Source organism: Leopardus geoffroyi, chromosome D1, assembly GCF_018350155.1.
Source record: "Leopardus geoffroyi isolate Oge1 chromosome D1, O.geoffroyi_Oge1_pat1.0, whole genome shotgun sequence".
NCBI lineage: Eukaryota > Metazoa > Chordata > Mammalia > Carnivora > Felidae > Leopardus > Leopardus geoffroyi.
The window spans coordinates 64,160,765-64,187,511 of record NC_059329.1 but is presented as its reverse complement, the minus strand read 5'-3'; the positions used below and the strand labels follow the sequence as shown (position 1 = coordinate 64,187,511).

The 26,747-nt window shown below is 37.2% G+C and overlaps 1 protein-coding gene across 2 annotated transcripts in view; it reads right to left on the bottom strand.

The window, feature by feature from the left end:
• Positions 1–5,009: 5,009 nt before the first annotated feature.
• Positions 5,010–26,747, bottom strand: part of ZNF215 (zinc finger protein 215) — a 37,465-nt gene continuing 15,727 nt past the window's right edge. The window contains exons 3-6 of one of the 2 annotated variants that reach the window (XM_045484352.1): positions 23,947–24,032; positions 22,435–22,567; positions 22,003–22,098; positions 5,010–13,598 (exon numbers count right to left, since the gene is read on the bottom strand). In XM_045484352.1, the coding sequence (XP_045340308.1) occupies positions 12,691–13,598; positions 22,003–22,098; positions 22,435–22,567; positions 23,947–24,032 (1,223 nt within the window). In that variant the 3' untranslated portion in view covers positions 5,010–12,690. The remainder of the gene's footprint in view (positions 13,599–22,002; positions 22,099–22,434; positions 22,568–23,946; positions 24,033–26,747) is intronic. The other variant, XM_045484351.1, reaches the window with a different exon arrangement.

The window sequence follows — 26,747 nt, the reverse complement described above, 5'->3', positions numbered from 1 at the left end:
ATATTTTTATTTTTGACAGAGTGCAAGGGGGGGAGGGGCAGAGAGAGAGGGAGACACAGAATCCAAAGCAGGCTCTGAGCTATCAGTACAGAGCCCGACATGGGTTTTAGACTAACGGACCATGAGATCAGACCTGAGCAGAAGTTGGACGCTTAACCGACTGAGCCACCCAGATGCCCCTAAATAATGACTAAATTTGAGAAGATTTTCAATGTATACAAAGGATAGTGAGATGGGAATAATGAGAAAAGACAGATATGAAGTGCAAAGAATGGAGATTCAATGTAGGAATTAAAGGTGTTTTTTTTTAAATATGAAATTTATTGTCAAACTGGTTTCCGGTGCTCATCGCAACAGGTGCCCTCCTCAATGCCCATCACCCACTTTCCCCTCCCTCCCACCCCTCATCAACCCTCAGTTAATTCTGTTTTTAAGATTCCTTATGGTTTGGCTCCCTCCCTAACTTTTTTTTTTCCCTTCCCCTCCCCCATGGTCTTCTGTTAAGTTTCTCAGGATCCACATAAGAGTGAAAACATATGGTATCTGTCTTTCTCTGTATGGCTTATTTCACTTAGCATAACACTCTCCAGTTCCATCCACGTCGCTACAAAAGGCTGTATTTCATTCTTTCTCATTGCCAAGTAGCATTCCATTGTATATATAAACCACAACTTCTTTATCCATTTATCAGTTGATGGACATTTAGGCTCTTTCCATAATTGGGCTATTGTTGAGAGTGCTGCTATAAACATTGGGGTACAAGTGCCCCTCTGCATCAGCACTCCTGTATCCCTTGGGTAAATTCCTAGCAGTGCTATTGCTGGGTCATAGGGTAGATCTATTTTTAATTTGAGGAACCTGCACACTGTTTTCCAGAGTGGCTGCACCAGTTTGCATTCCCACCAACAGTGCAAGAGGGTTCCCATTTCTCCACATCCTCTCCAGCATTTATACTCTCCTGATTTGCTCATTTTAGCCACTCTGACTAGAGTGAGGTGATATCTCAGTGAGGTTTTGATTTGTATTTCCCTGATGAGGAGTGATGTTGAAAGAAACTGATCCCAATCACAATAAAGGTGTTTCTAAGAAAGATAAAAGAACATGGAACATAATCATTGATCACAGAAATGAAGACATTTTACCTGAGCTAAAAGTATATATACTCACTAGATTTTAGGCAAAAACCAATATAAAAAGCATGCTTAGAAACAGCTTAGGGAAAAAAGAATTGCAATCATGCAGAAAGAAAAATTCTGGTCATCTACAAAGCCAGTGAAAAGAGAGAATGAATAAAGAACTCTTTACCAGTAAATGTCAAAAGACTGGAATGACACCTTCACTCAGAATTGTGAGAGCAAAAAAAAACTTGTTATCACCTATTTTTTAAATCAACCAAATTGTCTTTATTGTCCAAATTGTGCAGGTAACAAATTAAATAAGAGAACAGAAAACATCATACATGTTCGTTTCTTAAAGAGAGGTCAAGAATGTGGAGATTATGACATAAAACTGGTAATGAGTACTAAAATCAGTTAAGTATGCAGTTAAGTCAGAATTGTTAATTCGTTTACAAAATGTCAAAGATTTTAAATAGCTGTGCAAGAAAATCTTTAACAGTTTATATATAAATGCCTCATTGGGAGAGTTGGGTTGTCAGATAAAATACAGAACACCCAGTTTAGATTTCAGATATACAATGAATTTTTTAATATAATATATCCCAAATATTGCACAGGACTTGCACTAAGAAATTATTTGCTTATGAAATTCAAATTTAATGAGGCATCCTGTGTTTTTATTTGGAAATCCGCAACCCTGTGGGGGGTAAGAAGAGCAAAAGAAAGTGTGCTACATTTCTGATCTTAAATAGCAGGGACCCTACATCTTCTTAACAACTGGAGAAATGAGTGTAAAATATATATATTTTTTACAAAGTTAGGAATTGCAACTAACAGAACTAAAGCACATATACCTTTCAAAACAGAGGAGAAAATAAAAACAAGAGTATTCAGTCCCCATTGGCAAAAGACAGAAAAAAATTAAAGCAAAATTATATTGATCAGTAAGTACCCATTATTGATTGTTCAATATTGATTTACTGGTTAATTTTATTGATATAAAATAGGCAAAGGTTTATTAGGCAAATATAAGGGAGTGCCTACAATATGTTTTTTAAATTAATAAAAATAACTAAGTCCATAAAGCGAGTAAAAATACAAACACCAATAGTTTCCTGAGCTCTTGCTATAATCAGAAAATATAATGGGTGGAAAAAATATGGCTTGTAGTAACACTAAAAGTTCTTTCTAAAAAAGAACAAATAATGCAATGAAAACAATGAAGAAAATAAAAGAATAGAGAAGTCTTATGATTTTTTTTTAAGAGGAAATGTTCTTAAATTAATCTATAGCTTTATTGCAAATTTCACCAAAATCCCAATGAGATTTGAAATTTAAAAAAATCTAGTCTTTTAAGAAAAACAGACATTGGAGAAGAGCAAAGATAATTTAAGATTAATGAGATTGCCCTAAAATATATTGAAGTTAAAATAATGGAGAATTTTATTGTACACTTGAAAAAAAATGTTCAGAGTGCTGTCAGTAAATCACTTAGAAACAGAGAAGTATATGGATTACATATGTATATGTAACATATTTAGTATATATGCATATATACTTTATGTATATATTATAAAGATCTATGAATAGGAGAAGGATTATTCAGTAAAGGGCGCTGAGAAAATTATTTAACTCTTTGGTGAAAAATAAAATTAGGCTTTCATCTCATGACCTACATCGTATATGTAATATTCTAATATATATTAAAGCACAAATTTTCAGGCTGGATTCCACGAACCTCCATGTGGTTTCATGAAAGCTGGTTTATCAGAAACGAACTACAAATTCAACCCCATCTTTATCTGATTCATATTCAAGATTAGTGTTTCTTTTTAAAGAGGATTGTACTGCTTTAAAATAAAATGTTTAAAATTCACCAAAGTGGGTTTTTTTTATGGTTGAAAACATGCACAACACATACGTATTTTCTGAGAATTAGAAAATATACCTAGGAATTTGGCCACAAAAGTTTTTAAACTGTAGGTGAAAAACACTGAAATCAGAAAGTAGGAAAAATATTTTTCATGATTAAGACAGTTAAGAACTTTTATAAACTAATAAGGAAGATAGATACCTACCTACTAAAGATTGGCAAAGGACATCAGATTAAAGCAATGAAATGCCACTTTTATTAACAATTATAATAGCTATTTTCAGTGAGAGTACAGAGTGATGGATACTTATTACTTACGACGAAGGTAAATTGATAGACTTTGGAAAAGCTATTTGGCTAATCATAAGCCTTAAAATTGTTGATATCCTTTCTTTCAGTGATTTCATGTCTAGGCATATATTTTTTGGAAATAGATTACGCATTATTAAAGCATTTCTATTTCCAAAGAAGAGACCCACTTCATTTATCTAATTCAAAAAATAGAGCTATAGAACAAACATGTTTTAAAATCTCACAGAAAAAAATCCAAGGACATAAGCTTTCATATGGGAATTTGCTCTAGAATTAGTGGCCATTAGACAAAGCCACTGTTTCAAAACCGTGTTTTTCTTTGGGTAGCCTCTCTACTGTCTACGCACTGACCTACTCTTTGCAGGTCTATAATTGCCACCACATCCATGAATATGTATTTTTTAATTCCATTGCCAACCACTAACTTGTAAACTTCCTTCTGGGTCTCCCCATTCAGATTTCTGAGTGGGAGAAGATGACTGGCTCACTTTTCATTACTACCTCGACACAAGCCTTTGCGGCAGGCTAAACCATAGGCTATTGGAAAGGCTTTGGATTGGCTAGCTTTGTTATCAGATGTTCACTCTGGTCCCTTCAGACATGCCCAGGGATGGATAATAAGGCATAAAACATGGCCTTGAAGGGCTGATGTTCCAAAAGGTTTCCCCAGAAAGTGGTGGGTCTGAGCCAAGCATTCTGAATTACATTAGAACACAAAGATATTTATTGTTCAAGATATTTATTGCAGTATTTTTTGTTGCCCTCCCCCCCCAAAATAGGGGAAAAGTTGAATAAATTATGATGCATCTATATGTGTAATGTTATGCAGCCAGTAAAACTTATATTTTCCAAGAATCTTGTAATGATGATATACTTATGGTGTTAATTGAAAGTATAAGATATAGAACTATATATGGGGTAAGATTCTATCTATCTATCTTATGTTTATACACATATTCCCATGGGGAAAAATTGGATATATACCAAAATGTTATAGTGGATAGGATGGATTGTGGCTATCTTTATGTTCTTCATACTTTTCTGTATTTTTTAAATATTTTTATTGGTGTCTTCGTAAATAAAAATGGCATTTTTACATATAACATTTAAAATGTTAATGGTTACATGATATTCCATTGTATTACTATATCATAATGCTCAATTATATTATCAGGGATTTGGAATTTTTTTTTAAAGATTCCATTTTTAAGTAGTCTCTACACCCAGTGTGGGGCTCAAACCCACAACCCCAAGATCAAGAGCCACGTGCTCCACCAACTGAACCAGCTAGGTGCCCCTGGACTTTTCATTTTTATATCATGAATTTAACTGCCATAAACGTCATCGTGTATGAAGTTTTTGATTATTTTTGTCAATTTTTATAATAATTTTCTATATTCAATTATTGGATTAAAATATAGGTCACAGAAGTATAATTTGTGCAAAGAAATGAAATAATTAAATTACATGATGTAGACAGTCAGCTACAAGTAGCCTAACACTGTTGGTGTATAAAGTGTAAAAGTGAAAGGAGAGGTTAGAGAATGGCCAGATCATGAAGGACTTCCTGTGTCAAGCTAAAAAAATTTGTTGGTCATGAAGAGATACTAAAGAATCTTTTTTTAAAAAAATGTTTATTTATTTCGAGAGAAAGTGAACAGAGGAGGGGCAGAGAGAGAGGGAGAGAGAAAATCCCAAGCAGGCTTCACACTCAGCATGGAGCCAAATGCAGGGCTTGGTCCCATGACCATGAGATCATGACCTAAGCCAAAACCAATGCTCAACTGAGCAACCTAGGCACCCCAGAAACATTACAGTATCTTAAACAAAGGTGCAACACTATCATTTTGAAAAGATGACTTTAACAACAGTGTGGAGATTGGCTATGTTGTTAGAGTAAGAAGAGAATGAGTAAGAACGGAGGTCACAAGACTATTTAGTCAATGAGTTTTGACAGTAGGAAGCAGTTTTTTATTTTATATAAGTTTTATTTATTTTGAGAAAGAGAGACCCCATGAGCGGGGAAGGGGCAGAGAGAGAGAGAATCCCAGGCAGGCTCTGTGTCACTCACACAGAGCCCGAGGCAGGGCTCAAACCCACAAAACTTTGAGATCATGACTCAAGCCAAAACTGAGTCCAACACTTCACTGACTGAACCACCCAGGCACCCCCTTTTATGTTTTTTAAATTTATTTTGAGAGAGAGAGCATGCGCGAGCACATGAGAGGGGGAGGGCAGAGGGAGAGGGAGAAGGAGAGAGAGAGAGAATCCCAAACAGGCTTCACGCTGGCAGCACAGAGCCCAGATGTATGGCTCTAAATCACAGTGAGATCATGACCTGAGCTGAAACCGAATCTGATGCTTAACTAACTGAGCCACCCAGGTGCCCCAAGCCAATTTTCTTTGTTAATTGTTTTCATTTTTCCCTTAGTGTGCTCACCAGAGTAAATCTGGAAAACATACTCATTAAAAAAATAAGGCTAAAGATAGTGTGAAAAGCCACTGGAGGGTTTTACAGGACATGATTTAACTTTACATTTTAACAGGGTCACTCTGAAGGTTCTAAGAATTGACTGAAGGGAGGGACTGGAGCCAAAGCAAGGATTCCAAGGAGGTATTGCAGTAATGTCTACAAGAGAGAAGTGTTAACCCAGTGTTAACAGAAGTGAGAGAAATAAATTTTGGATATAATTTGAATATGATGAATATGTCAGAAAGTAGTTTCAAAATTGGGCTTTTGATAGCATTTTAATACGTAAAAAGCAGGCCAAAATAGTTTACAGACAGGAGGAATTGGTTGTAAAAACTTGTAGTTGAGCACAATGTTTTAGAAGAGTGAAATTATTCTGTCTAGATAAATGATTTCATGTTGGAGTTTGAGCTACTCCTCAAGATGTAGGGTTTTTTTCATCTGGATAATATAAAGCTCAAATTGTGCCATGGGACTAGTTAAGCCCAACCTTGGGGAGGAGTTAGGGTGTGATTCTAATCTTAGATTGAATAAATTGAAATAACCTGGGAAGGAGTTAGGGGAAGGGAGTTGGGTAAGTGTTTCAAGCAGAGTTAGCAAAATATGGACTCTTAGGAATTAGTACAGCCTGGTGGTTAAGAGCTAGGTTGCCTGAGCTCACATCAGTTACTATGAAAACAAGATATATTTCTACCTAATGCCAAATTTGTAATCATTGGATCAGTGTGTACTGGGAGTCATGCAGACTATCATCAGGCCAACTATCAGAGTCTAGCAGATCTGCTAGAAATGCCTACCAAATTAATTAAATCTTAATACCTACTGAATATTGTACTAGGCTATGCACATGACTGAAAAAATATGCAATCGACTCCAAATGGTAATGTGTTTTTGTTCATCTTCGCATGTTCTAGAACTTAGAATACAGACCACTATGAGTCAAGTGTACAGGTGTCTTCCACTAAACATTAAATTCCAAATGAATTAGAACTTTAACATTTTTTTTTTTTTTTTTTGAAAAAAGCACAGTGGCTGAAAGATCTGAAGGACTCTGTGTTTAACCTAGGGTCTTTTATTGATGGCATGGCATTCAGATAATCATTTGTTTTCTCTGAGTTTAAGTATCCTTAGCTGTAAATTACAGAGATCGAAGTAAGAGTCTTAAAGCCGCCTAATGAACTTTTATCTCTAGAATAGTGCATACCATATAATAAAGTATAACTTTCACAGCACACTCATTCTGTGAAATCTTAACAGTTTGATATCATTTTAATTTCACAATCACTTCAAGAAAGGTCCTATTAAGTGCACACTATAGTCAAGGGAATTCCTGGCTCTAAAATGTCCACCCCAAGTGGAGAGGTCCAGCTGGAAACCTCACAAAGTCTTCAGACATCAAATGACAACGGTTTTCATGGCACTGCGGACTAGAGGTCATGGTACACTTCTAATTACAAGTGTAAGAGAAGAGAAGCCCAAAAGTCAGAAGGGTTACCCCAATTTTCCGAGGAAAGCTTGTGGTTTCCAGGACCACAAAGCCAACTTGGATGCAGAGGAAAAACGACCTAGCGGGCAGAATCCCACCGCGCTGGAGCAAGAGGATGGATGAGTCTACACTTCTGGTCTCCCTGCCCCGCCAAGGCCCCACGGGGGCAGTGACTTCCGGCTGGGATAAAACCTCAAGGCTATCTTCATTTAAGAGTGCCTTAGGGATAGAGTCCAGTACTGTTTCTATAGTGGGCTGGCCCTTGGAGCCTCCCAGCCTGCCTTGCCCTCTCACACTGGAGGTGCTTCCAGGGCAAGCCTCAGAGGTTTAGGCTTGATTTCTTGTTTTTGTTGATAGGCTGAAGCTATGAATTGTAGACGCACTTACTACACATTAGGTCTCAGAACTTCCAACGTGAGCTCAGAACAAATTCTGGGAATGATGGACGGGTTTGGAATCCATCTATCCCCTCAAAGGGGTGGGAGTTCAGACCACTTTATAGTGTCTCTCCTAGAGAAGTGATCTCTCAAGACTACAAATGGGGCTGTCCCTACATTCTCCTCCCTCTGCTCCCCCTCTTACACATTTTCATTCAGAAGTCAAACCCGCTGAGATGTTACCATTTTGCCTCAATGAAGATATAAAGGAAAATTCTGTAATCTCTTATGATTTTCCTCACTTGCTAGGGTGGCATATAATGTCTATGGCAATTGTGGATCTTTCTTTTAAATTTCAGCCATTACAACATCAAAATGAAGTAATGAGAGCAAGAGAAAACAACTTGGATATCAAGTACTTGGTGAATATTGATAGAGCAGAACTAGTACTGGTAAATTACTAAATTCAAAGCTCACATCTATGAAGATGATAGCAAATAGAGCCCAGTAAAGGCTTCTAATCAAATTCAATCATAGTTCAGGGTGAACAATAGAAGTATTTTTTTTATTAAAAGAAATACAGAAACTTGAAAAAAGTACTGATGTTATAGTGGGGTCCTTAGTATTCATTTAAAAGCATCTTCATCATTTTACAATGAGATGTAAAAAATAAGTGGTCAGGTCTATTTCCTACTTACTCAGTACTACTATTTGTTGCTGGCAAGTATAATACTTTTTATGGAATACTTGCCTCCCTCCAAACCACACTAAGTAGTAAGGGGTACAGTCTAAAATAATTGTGAGAGGATTACTGTAATGCTATAAATGTGTAAGTATGTTGAATTTAGCACATAGATTTTCAAGTCTTCTCAGTCTTGTCAGATGTGGCTTTCTAGAGGAAGAAACCTCTTTAGTTGAACCTGAAGGAGTGAAAAATAGCTGGATAAAGAGGTCTCCATGAATAGGAAATATCATATGGAAAATACTAGAGCTAAAACATATGCAGTAGATGGGAAGCTGAAAGCTATTGCATGACTGACACATGGAGTGCAAAGGGTGCAGTGCAAGAAGAACATTAGAACGTGAAAGGCAAGATAAGTCATTTCAGAGTTTAGATTTCACCTAAAAGTTCATGGGGAGTCTTTGAAAGGTTTAAGCATTTATGTGCAATAATCAAAATTTGTATTTCAGAAAGCTCCTCTGCCTGCATTTTACAAATTTTCAAGGCAGAAGCACAGTTGAAGTAATGTAAGGGAGAGGACAGTAACCAGAAATAGAAATATAGTACCAGTGTGTGTGTGTGTGTGTGTGTGTGTGTGTGTATGCATGCAGATAGGTACAAGGAAGAGTCTAAAAGATTTAGTGAGTATATTCACTAAGGTACAGGGCAACCTGTGGTGCAAAAGAAACTAACAAAGCAAAACCAGTAGCTTATATATGACTGAAGTTTATTTCTAACAATCTGGAGGGAGATGGGTGGCCTAGGATTCCATTGTCAACACTGGTTTCCACTTGTAGTCCAGTGCAGTTACTACGGTTTTCCTTGTTTCCAGCCAGCAGGGAGAGGGAAAGGATTCAGAATAGAATGATGCCTAGCTGTTTGAACGCAAGACCTGGAAGTGACACACATCACTTCTGTTCATAAATAAATATATAAAAAGTTAGGTGGCTGTGTGTCCAGCTAAAATTCTGTAGCAGTGAAAGTGGAGTGAATAAATATATTGGATAACAACTAGCAGAATGGGTTATGGAGTATGGGCCCAAGGAGAAAGGGCAGGTTTTTGAGTCTGGACAACTGGTCCATTCTCTGACCTGAGGCTGAATGGCCTATGGGCCATCCATATGGAGATGTCTTATAGGTCTAGAACCTGGGGAAGATATTTTGGCTTGAGATCCCCCATGAAGAGATAATAATTGAAGACAAGAACCCTGAAGAGCAACACCACATGGACAGATTGTCAGATACCAAGGAGGAACTACTGTCAAAGATGTGAAAGGAAAATCAGGATACTGTAATGACATAAAAACCAAGGGAAGGAAGTACCTCAAGAAAAAGGGAGCCATTAATAGAGTTAAACACCATACGGAGATGAAAGTGAGGGAAAATAAAGGCTGAAAAGTATGCTAGGTTCCAAAAAAGAAGCAGTTGATTACTTTGTTAGCACTCTTTCATTAAAGGTAAGAGGACTATGACCAGATTGCAGGTTGTTGAGGAGTCAGTGGGCAGTGAACCAGTACGGACAAAACTTCCTAGAAGTGTGGCTGGCATGGAGACGAAAGAGAACTGTAATTGCTATGGGTAGTGGAGCAGAGAAGTTTTTGTTTTGCTATGTTCCTTTTCTAGTTTTTCAAGGTAGAGGTGATTTAAGCATCTGTATATCTTTTTTTTTTTAATGTTTATTTTTGAGAGAGAGACAGAATGTGAGCGGGGGAGGGGCAGAGAGAGAGGGAGACATAGAATCTGAAGCAGGCTCCAGGCTCTGAGCTGTCAGCTCGACGTGGGGCTCGAACTCATGGGCTGAGAGATCATGACCTGAGCCAAAGCTGCACACTCAACTGACTGAGCCACCCAGGCACGCCGATTTAAGCATTTTTAAATACCGATGAGAAGATGCCAAATATAGAAGCTGAATTTAAAGACCTAAAAGGAGAGGTGATTGTGGGAGTGATTATTCTAAGAAAGTGAAAAAGGCAGGATTTAGAGGACATGGTATGGAAGGACAGTTCTTCCATGGTTATGGAGAACTGCATTCTGAAGGCTTGATGGCAGGATGTGGAGATGGTTTTGTCTGATGGTACCCAACTTCTTCAATGGAAGCAAGCTAATCGTACGGGAGCTGGGTGTGCTGATTTAAGAAGGTGAGGAGAGCAGGAAAGGTCTAAAATAGGGTGGGAAATGGAAAGGACTGCAGTTGGGGGAAGCAGAAGGATTTCTGGTAAGCATCAATGCCCAGTAAAGAGCTGGATGACTACTTCAGACCACACATGGTGAGGTACATGGTGCCAGAAATGTGTTCACTGTAAAAGCTGAAAGAAGAGTCCTATGTTTGTCTTCTACGAACTCCCTGCGCACACAGCACAGATTTCTCTCACAGCAGTGATACAAGTCTATGGCACAACATGAGCTGTTAGTCCTATCCTTACAATCTAATATAGCTCAGTATTTTTCCCTGAGGACAGTTTACACATTTACACTTAAAAAAAAAAAAAATCAGTTGCCTTCTATACACTAATAATAAACTATCAGAAAAAGAAATTAAGACAAAAATCTCATTTCAAGGGCACTGGGTGGTTCAGTGGGTTAAGCATCTGACTCCTGATTTCAGATCAGGTCATGATCTCATGGTTCTTGGGTTCAAGTCCCATGTCAGGTTCCCCGATGAGCATGAAGCCTGCTTGGGATTCTCTCACTCTCCCTCTCTCTCTGCCCCTCTCCGTACACATACTCTCAAAATAAACAAATAAATAAAACAAAATCCCATTTACAACTTCATGAAAAGGATAAAATACCTGTGGATAAGTTTAACCAAGGAGCGAAAGATCTATACGCTGAAAACTATCATTCATTCATTAAAGAAACTGAAGAAGGCACAAACACAAAGATCTTCCATGCTCATTGACTGAATTATTGTTAAAATTAATATTGTTAAAATTACCCAAAGAATATAAAGATTCAATGCAACCCCTCTCAAAATTCCAATGGCATTTTTCACAGAAAAAGAAAAAAAATCCTAAAATTTGTATGGAACTACAAAAGATCCTGAATAGTCAAGGCAAACTTGAGAAAGAACAAAGCTGGAGGCATCACACTTCCTAATTTCAAACTATATTATGAAGCTATAGTAACCAAAACAGTATGGTACTGGCAAAAACACAGACACACAGAACAATGGAAGAGAACAGCGTGCCCAGAAATAAACCCACACATATGTATGGTCAATTAATTTACCACAAAGGAACCAAGAATATACAATGGGGAAAGGACAGTCTCTTCAATAACCAGTATTAGGAAAACTGGACAGCCACATGCAAAAAAGAAAATGGACCACTATCTTAAACCATACACATACACAAATAAAAAATGGATTGAAGACCTGAAACCATAAAACAAATGAACACAGAATAATTTCCACATTAACTCATCATAAGTGTTCACACTCCAGTATACCTTTTCTGTTTTTGAATAAGATATGAGTTTTACAAGCCACCATTCATTCATTGGGAATGTCTCCAATATGAACATTTTGAGGCAGATTAAGATAAGCCTCCTGGCTGAACACTGTTTGGGATCCTGAAGTAGCTTACAGAAGAAAGAGGAAGTTCTAGTATCCAGAGTATTATTTAATACAGGGCATTAACACACTTTACTGACCTCTTAATGTTTGGAATAAATGGAATAAATGGAATAAATGATATTCCAAACCCATCCAAACCCAAGGCTATGGATGTCTCTCTAGCCTATATCCCAAAGAGTACTTTTAAAAATGCAGACTTGAAGACTACATGTAGATTTGTTACTCTACTTCCCATTGCAGTTGATAACCCTCTACCAATTCTAGGTCCCACTCAGCACCAGGACAGCCAAGGATATTATCAAGGATGGAGTAATTTGCTGTCACTATGGTCTCTGTCATTAATTCAGAGTTCAGTTCTTCGTTAGTAGTCTTCCTATATTCTTGTGAGCTCGTGGTTTCTCATGACCTTCTCATAAGGACTGAAAGTTTGAGTTTTATTAAATATCAACTCTAAGGGTATTGCTTGGCTCCTCCCTACTTCAATAAATTAGGTGAATATATGAAAGCCATAGGTCCCATTTATGAAGTAGAAATGATGATAGCCATGATATCAAAATCATGATAGGCAAAGACTTTATGGTGATATATTTAAACTCCATACCCTTGTGGCTTCCTTTGGGAGACTGGAAAAGCTCAGACAGATATATGCCCAATAAAATATTTCCCTCTAATATAGTTCTGTCATATCAATTAAGGAATAATCCCTGACAAACGTTTTATTGCATTTACTACATTCACAGGATTCCCTCCAGTATAAATTCATTGATGTAGGTAATCCTGGGTTTCTTCCTTCTCTTGAGTATGAAGTTTTTGGTGTTTTTTAAGGTTTGAACTCCTATTGAAGGTCTTCTCACATTCCTTACATTTGAATGGTTTCTCTCCTGTATGAATCATTTGATGTCGAATAAGGGAGGAGCTCCGGCTGAAGGATTTTCCACAGTTAACACATTCGTAGGGATTATCTCCAGAATAAAGTCTTGAATTTTTATTACTATTTTTACTCTCACTGAAAGCTTTTCCACATTTATTGCCTTCACAGACCTTTGCTTCAGTATGAATTTTTTGATGCTTAGTAAGATTTGTACGTCTGTTGAAGAATTTCCCACATTCACTACATTTATAGGGTTTCTCTCCTGTGTGAATGATCTGATGTCGAATGACAGATGAACTCCGGCTGAAGGCTTTTCCACATTGATAGCATTCATAGGAATTCACTAAGGTATGACTTTCTGGGTGCTGAATGTCTATACTCAGGCTCAAGGCATTTCCACATTTATTATATTCTAAATGTTGCTTACCTACTGAATCTAAATTAAATTTGAAGTTAGTTTTAAACTTATTACATTTTGAGAACCCCTTTTTCATAGGAATTCCCTGTTGTATATCAAAAATTGAATTAACTGACTCAACATCTAAGCTTTTCTTATTCTCACTACCTTCAAAGTTTCCCTCCTCAGTGTAGACTGTCTTGTGAACAAAAGCTTCTTCTGGCAAATTTATGTCCCAGTGTTCCTGGTTCCTGTATAGCCAATCATCACTCATCCAATCATCTGAAGAAGGGGGTCCACTTTTGGTCAGTCTTCTCATAATTTCTCCACGAGACGATGATTCTCCAGAAATTCTCTCCTTTGTAACTGAATCTTGGTTTTCTGAAATTACCTCTCTGTCTAAAAAGAAATTAAAAATTCTATGAGCTAGCAGAAGGGAAATTGTTTAATTAGGAAAGGGATGCTAAACCACATAAGGAAATATGCAGATTTTATGGGTCTTAAATACAGAATGGAAATGTGAGGTGAGATTAGAAAAGGAGAAATATAGAAGAAATAAAAGGAACAAAAGTATTAAAAAGGAGGTTAGAAGATCATAAAATATGAGAAGAGCTATTCAAGTATATTAATGAGAATACATAGAGCTTGGGTAAAATATCAGCATATGAACTGGGATAGGGTGGCATTTCATAGTTCGCATTGTTACTGGTTCATAACTAGTCTGTGTGGATTACACATAGTCTTCCTTTCTCTAGCATCTTGTCTTTGTCTCTTTTAACCCATGCTGTCCATCAATAATAAATACACCCTTCTGAAACACCAATTTAATCATATCTTTAAAAACATATCTACATTTACAGGCTCCACACCTTAACCAGCTAAAACAAACTTGCAATCAGTGTCTCTATTTCCATACAAGCTGCAGTTATTCCCCATATTTAACAAAGGCAGGAAAAAAAAACTATAATCAAAGGTAGCAGAGAAACCACCCTTTTTCTGGGCTCAAAATCACTCCTGATTCTAATAGTGCTATGATATTTCTCTAGGTATTTCCTAGAATGCAAAACTTCACCTGTTCTAGTTAAGATTTAATTCTCTTGTTTTCACCTGTCTTCCGTTTGTTTCATTTAATAATGTCCCACTTCCCTTCTCAAAATTGCTTTCTCACTTAGCTTCTGTATAAATACTTACATTCTAGCAACTTTTTAAAAACTAAATTTCACTGACTTCACTTTATCCTCTCACATATAACTTCAGGTTTATCTAATGCATTTACTTCCATACTTCATTGGTAGCCAAAACACATTCTTCCACTTGGTAGTCTCACATATATTATCGACCCCTGTTTTTATCCATCTCCAAGACAATGCCACTCAACTATCCTACTACTCTCTTCCAACTTAACAAATGAGCCTGAGAATTTCATCTTTCATGTGGAAAGAACTTCCCTCAATGTCCTCACTTGTTTAGTGAGTCACTGTCCTTCTAATATTTACACTAGAGTCCACGAAGAGATCTTGAATAACCATTGCTCTTTAGCTCTCATATCTAATCTGCCCTGAGGTACTATTTTTTTATGAAATGATATTTACCTCAAAGCAGCTCCACTGATATATCCAACTTTGTCAAATACCTATTAATTCTGCCTGGTTTAGTCTAATTTCTAGCAGAAATTATCTGTCTGTGTAATACTCACAGTGGAAACTAGACCATTAAGTCAGAATCTCCTGGGGTGGAGCCTAGGAATATAACGAGGGTATCAACTGTAGTTTCGCTGTTTCTGCCTCACCAGCGTAAACTGGGTGTGTGGGCAGATAACCTATAGGTCTTCAGTGAGAGAGGAATCTCTTCCAAACCTGGACCTAATTTAGATGGTGAGATCCTGGACTTCAAGCTTGATGCCATAATGAGGTCTTAGGAGAGAATAAATATATTTAATAATGGGGAAAAAAATAATTTGTGGCCAGAGGACAGATTATAGATCAAAATGGCTGCACATTCATAAAAAACTCACAGCTAACATCATACTCAAAGGGTGAAAACTTAGAAGCTTTCCCCTAAGGTCAGGAACAAGACAAGGATGTCTACTCTCACCACTTTCATTCAAAATAGTACTGGAAGTCCTAGCTGCAGCAATCAGACAAGAAAGAGAAATAAGAGGCATTCATACTAGTAAATAAGAAGTAAAACTCTATTTGCAGATGACATGATACTGTACATAAAAAACCCTAAAGACTCTATCAAAAAACTACCAGAACTGATAAATTTAGTGCAGTTGCTGGATGCAAAATTAATATACAGAAATCTGCTGCATTTCTATACCTTAAAACAAAGTAGTAGAGAAATTAAGGAAATAATCCCATTTACAACTGCACTAAAAATAAAATATGTAGGAATAAATTTAACCAAAAGGGTGAAAAACCTGTACTCTGAAACCTATTAAACACTGATGAAAGAAATTGAAGTTGACACAAAGAAATTCCATGCTCATGAACTGGGAGAACCAATATTGTTAAAAATGCCCATATTATACAAAACAATTTATAGATGTAATGCAATCCCTATCAAAATATCAATAGCATTTTTCACAACACTAGAACAGATACCATATGTTTTCACTCTTATGTGGATCCTGAGAAACTTAACAGAAACCCATGGGGGAGGGGAAGGAAAAAAAAAGAAAAAAAGAGCTTAGAGTGGGAGAGAGAGCCAAAGCATAAGAGACTCTTAAAAACTGAGAACAAACTGAGGGTTGATTTGGGGTGGGAGGGAGGGGAGGGCAGGTGATGGGCATTAAAGAGGGCATCTTTTGGGATGAGCACTGGGTGTTGTATGGAAACTAATTTGACAATAAATTTCATAAAAAAAAAAGAGAGAATCCTAAAATTTGTATGGAACCATGAAAGACCCTGAATAGTCAAATCAATCTTGAAACAGAAGAACAAAACTGGAGTATCATAATCTCAGATTTCAAGATATACTACACAAAGCTGTAGTAATAAAAACAGAATGGTACTGGCATAAAAAAATAGACATATAGATCAATGGAACAGAATAGAGAGCCAGAAATAAATCCATGATTTTATGATCGATTAATCTACGACAAAGAAGGCAAGAATATCCAACGGGAAAAAGACAGTCTCTTCAACAAATGGTGCTGGGAAAACTGGACAGCTACATGCAAAAGAATGAAACTGGACCATTTTCTTACTCTACACAAAAGTAAACTAAAAAACGGATTAAAGGGGCACCTGGGTGGCTCAGTCAGTTAGCGTCTGACTTCAGGTCATGATCTCACAGTTCATGAGTTCGAGCCCTGCATCAGGCTCTGTGCTGACAGCTTGGAGCCTGGAGCCTGCTTCAGATTCTGTGTCTCCCTCTCTCTCTGCCCCTCCCCCACTTGCACTTTGTCTCTGTCTCTCTCTTTCTCCCTCTTTCTCAAAAATAAATTTAAAAAGGGATTAAAGACCTAAATGTGAGTCCTGAAACCATAAAATTCCTAGAACAAAACATAGGCAGTAATTTCTCTTACATTGGCCGTAGCAACATTTTTCTAGGTAGGTCTCCTTTGGCAAGGAAAACAAAAGCAAAATTAAACTCTTGAGACTATACCAAAGAATCTTTTGCACAGTAAGGGAAACCATCAACAAAACTAAAGGATAGCCTACTGAATGGGAGAAGATATTTTCAAATAGTATATTCAATAAAGGGTTAGTATCCAAATATATATGGAAGAACTTGTACAACTCAACTCTAAAAAAACAAATAATCCAATAAAAAAAATGCACAGAGAACCTGAATAGACATTTTTCCAAAGCAGTCATTAGATGGCCAACAGACACATGAAATAATGTTCAATGTCACTCATCATCAGAGAAATGTAAATCAAAACCACAATGAGACATCAGCTCGCACTAGGCAGAATGGTTAAAATCAGAAACACAGAAAATAACAGTGTTGGCAAGGATGTGTAGAAAAAGGAACACATTTTGGGGGAATACAAGCTGGTGTAGCCACTGTGGAAAACAGGATGGAGGTTCCTCAAAAAATTAAAAATAGAAATACCATATGATCCAGTAATTCCACTACTGGTTATTTAGCTTAAGAAAATGAAAGCACTAATTCAGAAAGATATATGCACCCTATGTTTACTACAGGATTGTTGATAATAGCCAAGATATAGAAGCAACCAAAATGTCCATTCATAGAGGAATGGATAAAAAAGATGTGGTATGTACACACAATTGAATACCACTCAGTTATAAAAAAGAATGAAATCTTGCCATTTGCAACAACATGAATGGATCTAACAGGTATCATGGATAAGTGAAATAAGTCAAAGAAAGGCAAATACCTTTATGATTTCACTCATATGTGGGATTTAAGAAACAAAGGAAAAAAGAAAAACAAACAACAACAACAAAAAAGAGTCTTAAATATAATGAACTGATGGTTACCAGAAGGGAGGTGTGTGAGGAAATGGGTGAAACAGTTAAGGGGATTAAGAGTATATTATCATGATGAGCGATGAGTAATGGAACGAATGAATGAATCATTATGTTATGCACCTACAACTAACATAACACCATATTTTAACTATACCTCAAAAAAAAATGGATGCACATTCTTTTACACTCTCCTATAGAGCAATGGAGTTAATTTTTCTTCCCCTTGAAAATGGGCTCCTTTTGTGACTGCTTAGCCTACAGAATGTGGTAAAAGTGATACTATGCCACTTCTGGGCCTGGCCTTTAGGAGATGACAATTTCCAATTCCTCTCAGGATACTCCCTCTCAGAACCTGGTTGGCATGCTATGAGAAGCCCATGCCTCAAGAAGAGGCCACATGGAGGTACTCTGGTCCATGGGGCCAGCTAAGTTCTCTGTGACAACCAGCCTCAACTTCCAGCCATGTGATGAGCCATTTTGATCATTCCATCCCAGCAGAACACTGTATCTTCAGCCAATATCATATAGATCCTGAGAACTCCTAAGTCAACTCACAAAACTGTGAGGATTAATAAAATGATTGCTGTTTAAAGTCAGTAAGTTTGGAGGTAAGTTTTTAGAAACAATAGGTAACTGAAACAGTTAACTGTTCCAGTAGCACTTACTGAATGGCAAAATTCCTAAATGTATTTCTCTAAGCAAGTTTGTGATGTTCGCCTCATATTTCTATAACTCATTTTTCATATAACTCTATTATTCCCATTTTTAAAATAACTTTCATGTATTTTGTTATTTTCAAATCACTTAGTTCTAACACATAGGAAAATTACCAATATTTTTATTTTACATCTAGCCACCTTATAAAACTCTTAACAGATATAGTAGTTTTGACAATGAGTTTCTTGGATTTCTAGGTAGAAAGTTACCATTTACAAATAATAGCCTTTTTTCCCTCTTTTCTACTAATTAAATTTCTCGTTTTTTGGTCTTTTTGTTCATTAGTTACATATTTCAGGTCAACATTCAACAGGTTGAAGCAGTGGCTGCTAACTTCCAAGAGAAACAAGTGGAGTCCTATTACAGGCTAGACCCATAACTGGCAATGTCACTTCTGCAGCATTTTATTGATTAAGTAGTTCAGTGCCAGCTGAGATTCAAAGGGAAGAGAAACAGTCTGCATTTTTTTGTTTGTTTGTTTGTTTGTTTAATTGAAGTATAGGTGACACACAATGTTACATTAGTTTCAGGTGTACAAAGTCTACATCTTGATGAAGAGAGCGACAAAGATTCCGTAGCCACCTTTAAATCACTATAATCCATTAACGGTTTTGGAAAATAAATGACATTTACAGAGGCAAATTCCAGATTGACTGAAGTATTATATTTAAATGATGAAATAGATGAAGTCAGAATAAAATCAGGAAATATGTTTCTAATTTGGGGATGGAAAAATTCTTATGCATAAAACTAACAGATATAAAGCACTGGGGGAAAGATATGTGATAACATAAATTTTAAAAATATGTATGCAGACACCATAAATAAAATAATAAAAAACCTGCAAGATCTCATTTGTCGTAACTATGATCAATAGTGAGAATTTACATAAATTTTATTATATATTATTAAAAACCTCTAAATCCTTAATAGATAATGGACATAAAACCATTTGCTGAATCACAAGTGACCAAAACAAATAAAATAATTTTCAGCTTTTTCATAATCCAATACACATCTATCTATCCATTTTTTTCCCCTTTGGTCCTATATATGTGCAAAAGCTTGAGATACAAAGGTAGGGCAAAAAGGGACATGGTCCCTACCCTCAAGGAACATAAAGCTTAATGTGGGAGACAATGACCTATACAGATACAAGTAAAATATAATTGTGACAAATGATAAAAAGAGAAGATTATGGTGCTATGGGAGTATGTAACAGAAAAAACTAACTAGTAGAAAATGTGAAAATAAGATCTGAGAGAAGACTAGGAGTCAACTAGGCAAAGAACAGGAGAATGAGATGAGAGATGATGATGGACTACATGGACTACAGTAGAGGCACTACGTATAGAGAGAAGTGGAGACATTCAAGGGACATTTAGAAAGATAAACACACACACACACACACACACCCCAAGTACTAGAGAGGTGAAGGAAGGAGAAGTTGTGTCAAGGATAATACTCTATACTTGTGTAACAGGATGAATGGCAGTGCTGTTTACTCAGGGAATAGAAAAAGATTGGAAAGGAAAAGTTATGACTTTGGTTTTATGGAACTGAAGTTATCTTTACGACAGCCAAGAGAAATGTCATATCCTTCAGAAAAGAAGCCTGGGCTGGGGATACAAATTTGTAAGTCACCTATACATGTGTGGTAAGTGAAGGTGCAGTTGTGGATGTGATAACCTCAGGAAGAAAATACAGAGTAAGAAAACAAGACAAAATGAGACCAAATCTTGAGAAACGCTGGAATTTATTAGAGAGCTAGAGAAAGATTAGTCTGCAATAGGCAGAGAGAGAATAACCAGAAAGAGAGGAGGAAAATCAGAAGTATTCCAAGAACTTACGAGTGTTTTAAGAAAGAAGAGCAGATAATACTGTCACTTGCTTTGGAGAAATCAGTGAAACGAGGAACGAAAACATATCCACTGGATTTAGCTACAAGAAAGTCATCTATGACCTCAGTAAGAACTGTTTCAGATGGATATTTGGAATAAGAGACAAGTGAAATGCACCGAGGACTAAAAGGTGAGGAAATGAGAAAAGTATAAAATATCTTGAGAAGTTTGCTATAAAGAGGTGAGTGATAGAGAGGTTGAAAGAACAATTTTTTAAAATCAGTAATGACCTAAAAATGTTAAAAAGCTAAATGGAGAGGGGTGCCTGGGTGGCTCAGACGGTGAGCATGTAACTCTTGATTTCACCTCAGGTCATAATCCCAAGGTCTTGAGATATCCCAAGATATCCACGTTGCCCCTGTGCTGAGCATGGAGCCTGCCTAAGATTCTTTCTCTCCCCAACTCCTGTGTGCTCTCTAAAATAAAAAATTTTTAAATTAAAAAAAACAAACATAAAAATAAATTTTAAAAAAAGCTAATGGGAGGACTAGCTAATGAGAGGCAGAAATGGTGAAAATGTAAGTGAAAGAAGACAGGGAGAAATGGGGTCCAAAGGAAAATGGCAGGGGGGATGGGCAAGGGAATTTACCTTAGAAAGGACGAAATTGAGTAATCTGAGTATCAAATTAATAAAGATTTCAGGTAAACAATAGCGTGCTAGGGCGCTAATAGATAATTAGTGAGTATGATTGGTATAACCTTTCTGTAGACAATATGGCACAAAGTAACAAGACCTTTAAATATATTCATGTCCTTTGATGCTGAAGTTTCTCTTCTAATAAGGCATATCCTATGGAACTTATCAGACACGCCTGAAAACTGGGCAACAACCTGAATGTCCAATGGCTGGGGGGAATGGTTAAACATATTATGATACTTGTATATGATGGACCATTACATGTGAAGCCCCATTTCCACAGACTAGTGATAACACGTAATTGCCCTTGGTATCATATTAGGTGAGAAGAACAGAATAGAAAACAACATATTCCTGATGATCCCATTTTGGAAAAAAAGAAATCTTCATAAGCCACAGAGACACATCATTGCAAAGAAAAAAGCCTAATAAATTAAAAAAAAAATGTTAATATTGCATAGCTCGGGGTAATGAGGTCATGGGTGAGTTCTATTCTTCATACTTTTCTATATATACTAAAATTTATCATAAGCACACAATAATTGATAATCTCCCACAAATAAAATGTTAGTAAGAATAAAGAGATTATGATGAAGGTAGAAAGTTAGGGCACAAGAAGTTCTATAGTAAAAGAAGGAAAACTGGAAGATTACTAAAGTCACTCTTGCATAAAGCAGAGCTTTTTGTTTTCTTTGAAAGAATACTACTTAATGTTAGGTTGTCTAATGTTTGTTTACCTAGCACTTCCCATGCTCCAGGCACTGCTCGAAGTGTGCCACACATATCAACTCATGTAGTCCTCACAGGAACGTGGAGATAAATACTGTTATTAACTCAGTGTTACAGATGAGGAAACTGGCAGATGGGTTGCTCCAGGCCACAGAGCTTTAAGTGTCTGCGTTCCTCACCTGCAACATTCCTCCAATTACCCACTTAAGAAATCGAATCTGTGAATGAAAAGCAATGATGACTTTTTTCCTTCAAAGCTTCTGCGGTTTTATCATCACCTCCCCAACTCTTAACTCAAAGGCTGTTAACCTCACTGTGTGTTTAACAAACAGAAGATTCTTACAAATGCCTCATATCTGCCTGGTTCTCACCAAAAAAAGATGTGCTTGGGATTTCTTGCTCTATTATCCATCTTCTGTCCTTACCTTCCAACTCAGAGAGCTCAGCTGGTTTGGAAAATACATGTTCTTTTCATGGGGAACATGAAAAAACAACAACAAACAAACAAACAAACATGACACTTCAGACATTTTTATAGGGAAGAGAATTCCATCCCTATGTAGTAGTCTAAGAGTTGCTGAAAGATAAGCCCAGGGGTCACCACAGACTTGTGTATTTCTAGCTCTATATTAGAAAAGACTCTCCCTCAGATACAGCAGGAAAATCTGCTATTGTGCCCATAGGACATTAGGAAACCTGAACCCAAACCCAAGTGTCCCTACCTACTGTAGTAGTCCTATAGCTTTTTAGCAGCAAATAAAGAAACTACTGATGGGCAGCATAGGTAAACACACAGAAGTCACCTTGATGCAATGAATTCAGGTTCCTATAGTTCTCCAGCATCACGTCCCTGTACAGGTTCTTTACAGCAGGGTCCAGTTGTCCCCACTCTTCCTTGCTGAATTCCACAATCACATCTTTGAATGATATTGGTTCCTAAAATATTAAGTTTCTTTTTAATCAAAGGTCAGCCCCAAAAATATTACTAGAGAAGAAATGAATTTGGAAAGAATAGTGTAGGTGCCTAGAATATGTAAGAAATTGATGAAAATGTTTGGGGTTGTAAGTTTTGACAAACAGGTTATATTAGAGGCCTATCAACTTGGTACCTGCAAAAGGAAAATCAAGAGCAGTTTTTTCTCCTCATTTTGGTTGAGGAGAAAAAGACAGTTGGAATAACTATGGAACAAAAAATTACTGAAGAGTAAAAATACTTGACATAAAAGGAATTCAGAAGAGAAAGAAAGAGTTTCAGCTAGATTGACAGGAATTGTAATGAAGACGGAGACTCTGCTAGCAGAAAAGTTAGGGCATTTCCTCTCGAGAAATATAGCCTGCTAACTCCTTATCATTCAGGTCTCCCAGCCCAGCCCTTTCCTGATTACCCAAAGTAGCCACCCTCCTAGTCAGTGTCTACTGCATTATGCTTCTTTCTTTTCTTTGTAATTATTACTATCTGCAATTATCTTATTTGCTTGTGCTTGCCTGTCTACCTCTACTGTCATTTCTGCAAAGGCAGGGATCTCCTTTCGTTTACCATCACATAACCAGCCCTTGGACAAGTGGCATGTTAGGCACTGTGTCAATATTTGTTACAAGGGCCTTCACACCATCAACTGCTGCGTTTCCCTCTCCAGCATTCTCAACCTTGTCATGACGGGCACATTTAATCACAATGAGATACACAAATCTTTTCCCTTCCTCTACCTCAAAGCCAGATGTCTCTAAGATATCAGAGGACCTTGTGAGTAAATTATCTAGGTTAGTTTTGCCTACTTCCTCACCTACTTTCCTCAACCCTCCGCAACCTGGTTTCTATTCCCATGCCTGGTACCTCCGTGATGGTAAGTGAACGGGCACTACTCAAGCTGAATTTTCCTGAAATTTTAAAGGATTTATCCTTGAAATTTCTCATCCTTGGCTTTCACTGACATTATATCTTCTTGGTTTTTCTCTACCACTCTGGTTCTTTCATTTCAGCATCGTTTGAGGTTTCTTCTGCTCCTGCCTATTAAATGACATTACTCAGCATTCTGCCCTTGGCTCCCTTCACTTTCAATTCTAAACATTCTCTGGGTAGGCTCTATTTCTCTGGTTTAAATTATCATCTACAATCCTGAGGGAACACATGCACAGAAAAATACAAAGATTCAATATTTTCCGAAGAGTGTATCACCAACGGAAATAAAATAGATCCAATGTCCTATGGAAGAAGTAATAGTCTTATGTCCTTATATGGACCTATGTTTGGCAAAAGTTCAAAAACCAAAAAGAAAATGCAGGTCATTTCAGTAGAGAGCAGAATTCTAATTCACCTGGGAATTGCTAGTCAGTGAGTCAGCTTCCATTTTCTCCTTGATGCTCCCCTTCTGGAGCGGGACAGAATCCTTGCAGGGTGTCTCTGAGGAAGATGAAGGAAAACATTATGGAGACAGATTTCCCCCGGAGAAACATTTATTGATTTACAGTAGTAGTTTTAGCATGCTATTCATAAAAATCATCTTTAAAACTTTGGAAAAATAATGACATCAGGCACTATAAGCAATCAGAATCTCTAAAGGTAAGAGCTCAGATGTTATATTTTTTTTTTTATTTAAAAAAAATTTTTTAACGTTTGTTTTGAGATTGAGTGCTAGTTGGGGAGGGGCAGAGAGAGAGGGAGACTGTAGAATTCAAAGCAGGCTCTATGCGGTCAGCGCAAAGCCCGACATGGGGCACGAACCCATGAACCGCAAGATCCTGACCTGAACCAAAGTCAGATGCTCAACCAACTGAGCCACCCAGGTGCCCCTATTTTTTATTTTTTAAATGTATTTTATTTTTTAAAGTTTATTTACTTTTTTAAGAGAGATAGAGAATGAGCAGGGAGGGGCAGAAAGCAAGGGAGAAAGAGAATCCCAAGCAGGATCTGTACTGTCAGTGTGGAGCCTAATGCAGGGCTTAATTTCACAAACTGTGAGATCATGACCTGAGCCAAAATCAAAAACCAGATGCTTAACTGACTGAGCCACCCAGGCACCCCTAAAATTATTTTTTAATGAAAAAATTTGACAGGTAATCCAGTCCTGGGGATCCCAAGGGCTGCTGACAGGCTCTGAAGACATCTCTGGGTACTTGGAGGATAGTAGGTGTGACCTCTGAACTATTTGTCTTCCATTTGACCTGTGGAGACTAGTGTGGACAGTTGTAAATAAATGCCTTATGGCGTTAGCTGTGAAATCTTAAAAAAAAAAAAGTCACATATAAGTAGACTCATGCAGTTCAAACCTGTGCTGTTCAAGGGTCAACTGCATAAGAACAGATCAACTGACAGTAAAGATAGTTTTACTTCTTTTTCAATTAGGATGCCTTTTATTCCTTTTTCTTGTTTAGTTGCACTGGCTAGTACCTCCAGTATAATGTTGAAAAGAACTGGCAAGAGTGGGCATCCTTGTCTTGTTCCTTATCCCAGGGCAAAGTTTTAAGTCTTTAACCATTAAGTGTGATGTTTGCTGTAGTTTTCCACAGATGTCCTTTATCAGGTAGAAGGAATTCCCTTCTACTCCGAGTCTGTTGAATACTTTTATCATGAAAAGGCATTGGATTTTGTCAAATGCTTTTTATGTGTCGAGATGATCTTGTGAGTTTTCCTCTTAATTCTATTGGTTTTTTTGGTTTCAGAATTTAAAGATTCATCAGTTACATATAACACCCAGTGCTCATCACAAGTGCCCTCCTTAATGCCCATCATCCATTTAGCCCATCCCTCCACCCACTGCCCCTCCAGCAGCTCTCGGTTTGTTCTCTATAGTTAAGATCTCTTATGGTTTGCCTCCCTCTGTTTTTACCTTGTTTTCCTTCCCTTCCCTTATGTTCATCTGCTTTGTTTCTTAAATTCCACATGAGTGACATTATGTGGTATTTGTCTTTCTCTGACTTATTTCACTTAGCACAATACACTCTATTTCCATTCACATCGTTGCAAATGGCAAGATTTCATTCTTTTTGATAGCCGAGTAATACTGTATTGTGTATATAGGTGTGTGTGTGTATGTATGTATTTATAGAAGTAATGTATAAATATATATGTATATAAATATATACACACAATACATATACCACCTCTTCTTTAGCCATTCATCAGTCCATGGACATTTGGGCTCTTTCCATTTGTCTATTGCTGATTGTGCTGCTATAAACATTGTGCTGCATGTGCACCTTCGAATCAGCATTTTTATATCCTTTGGATAAATACTTAATAGTGCAATTGCTTCCCCTTAATTCTGTATGGTGTATAATGTTGATTTTCATATGTTGAACCATCCTATATTCCTGGGATAAATACCACTTGGTCATGGTGTATAATCTTCTTAATATGATGCTGGGTTTGCTTTGCTAGTTTTGTGATAGCTTTGTCTGTCTTTGGCATCAAGTTAAACTCATCATAGAATAAGGTAGGAAGTATTCCTTCCTCCCCTATTTTTTTAAAAAGTGTGAGAAACGGGTCCTGTGCTGACAGGTCAGAGCCTGGAGCCAGCTTCAGATTCTCTCTCTCTCTCTCTCTCTCTCTCTCTCTCTCTCCCCCCCCCCCCGTCTCTCTCTCTCTGCCCCGCCCCCACTTGCACTCAGTCTCTGTCTCAAAAATAAACAAACATTAAAAAAAATTTTTTTTTAAGTGTGAGAAAGATTGGTGTTAATTCCTTAAATTTTTAACGTTTATTTATTTTTGAGACAGAGAGAGACAGAGCATGAACGGGGGAGGGTCAGAGAGAGAGGGAGACACAGAATCTGAAACAGGCTCCAGGCTCTGAGCTGTCAGCACAGAGCCCGACGCGGGGCTCAAACTCATGGACCGCAAGATCGTGACCTGAGCCGAAGTCGGACGCTTAACCGACTGAGCCACTCAGGCGCCCCTAATTCCTTAAATTTTTGATAGAATTCACCAGTGAAGCCATCTAGTCCTTGGGTTTTGTTAAAATTTTTTTGATTACTGATTCTATCTTTTCTGTTGTTAAAGAGGAGTTCAGATTTTCTATTTCTTCTTGAATCAGTTTTGGCAGTTTGTGTGTTTTTGGAATTTTTCTACTTAATCTAAATTAATTTTTTGGTATATAATTGTTCATAGTATTTTCTTATA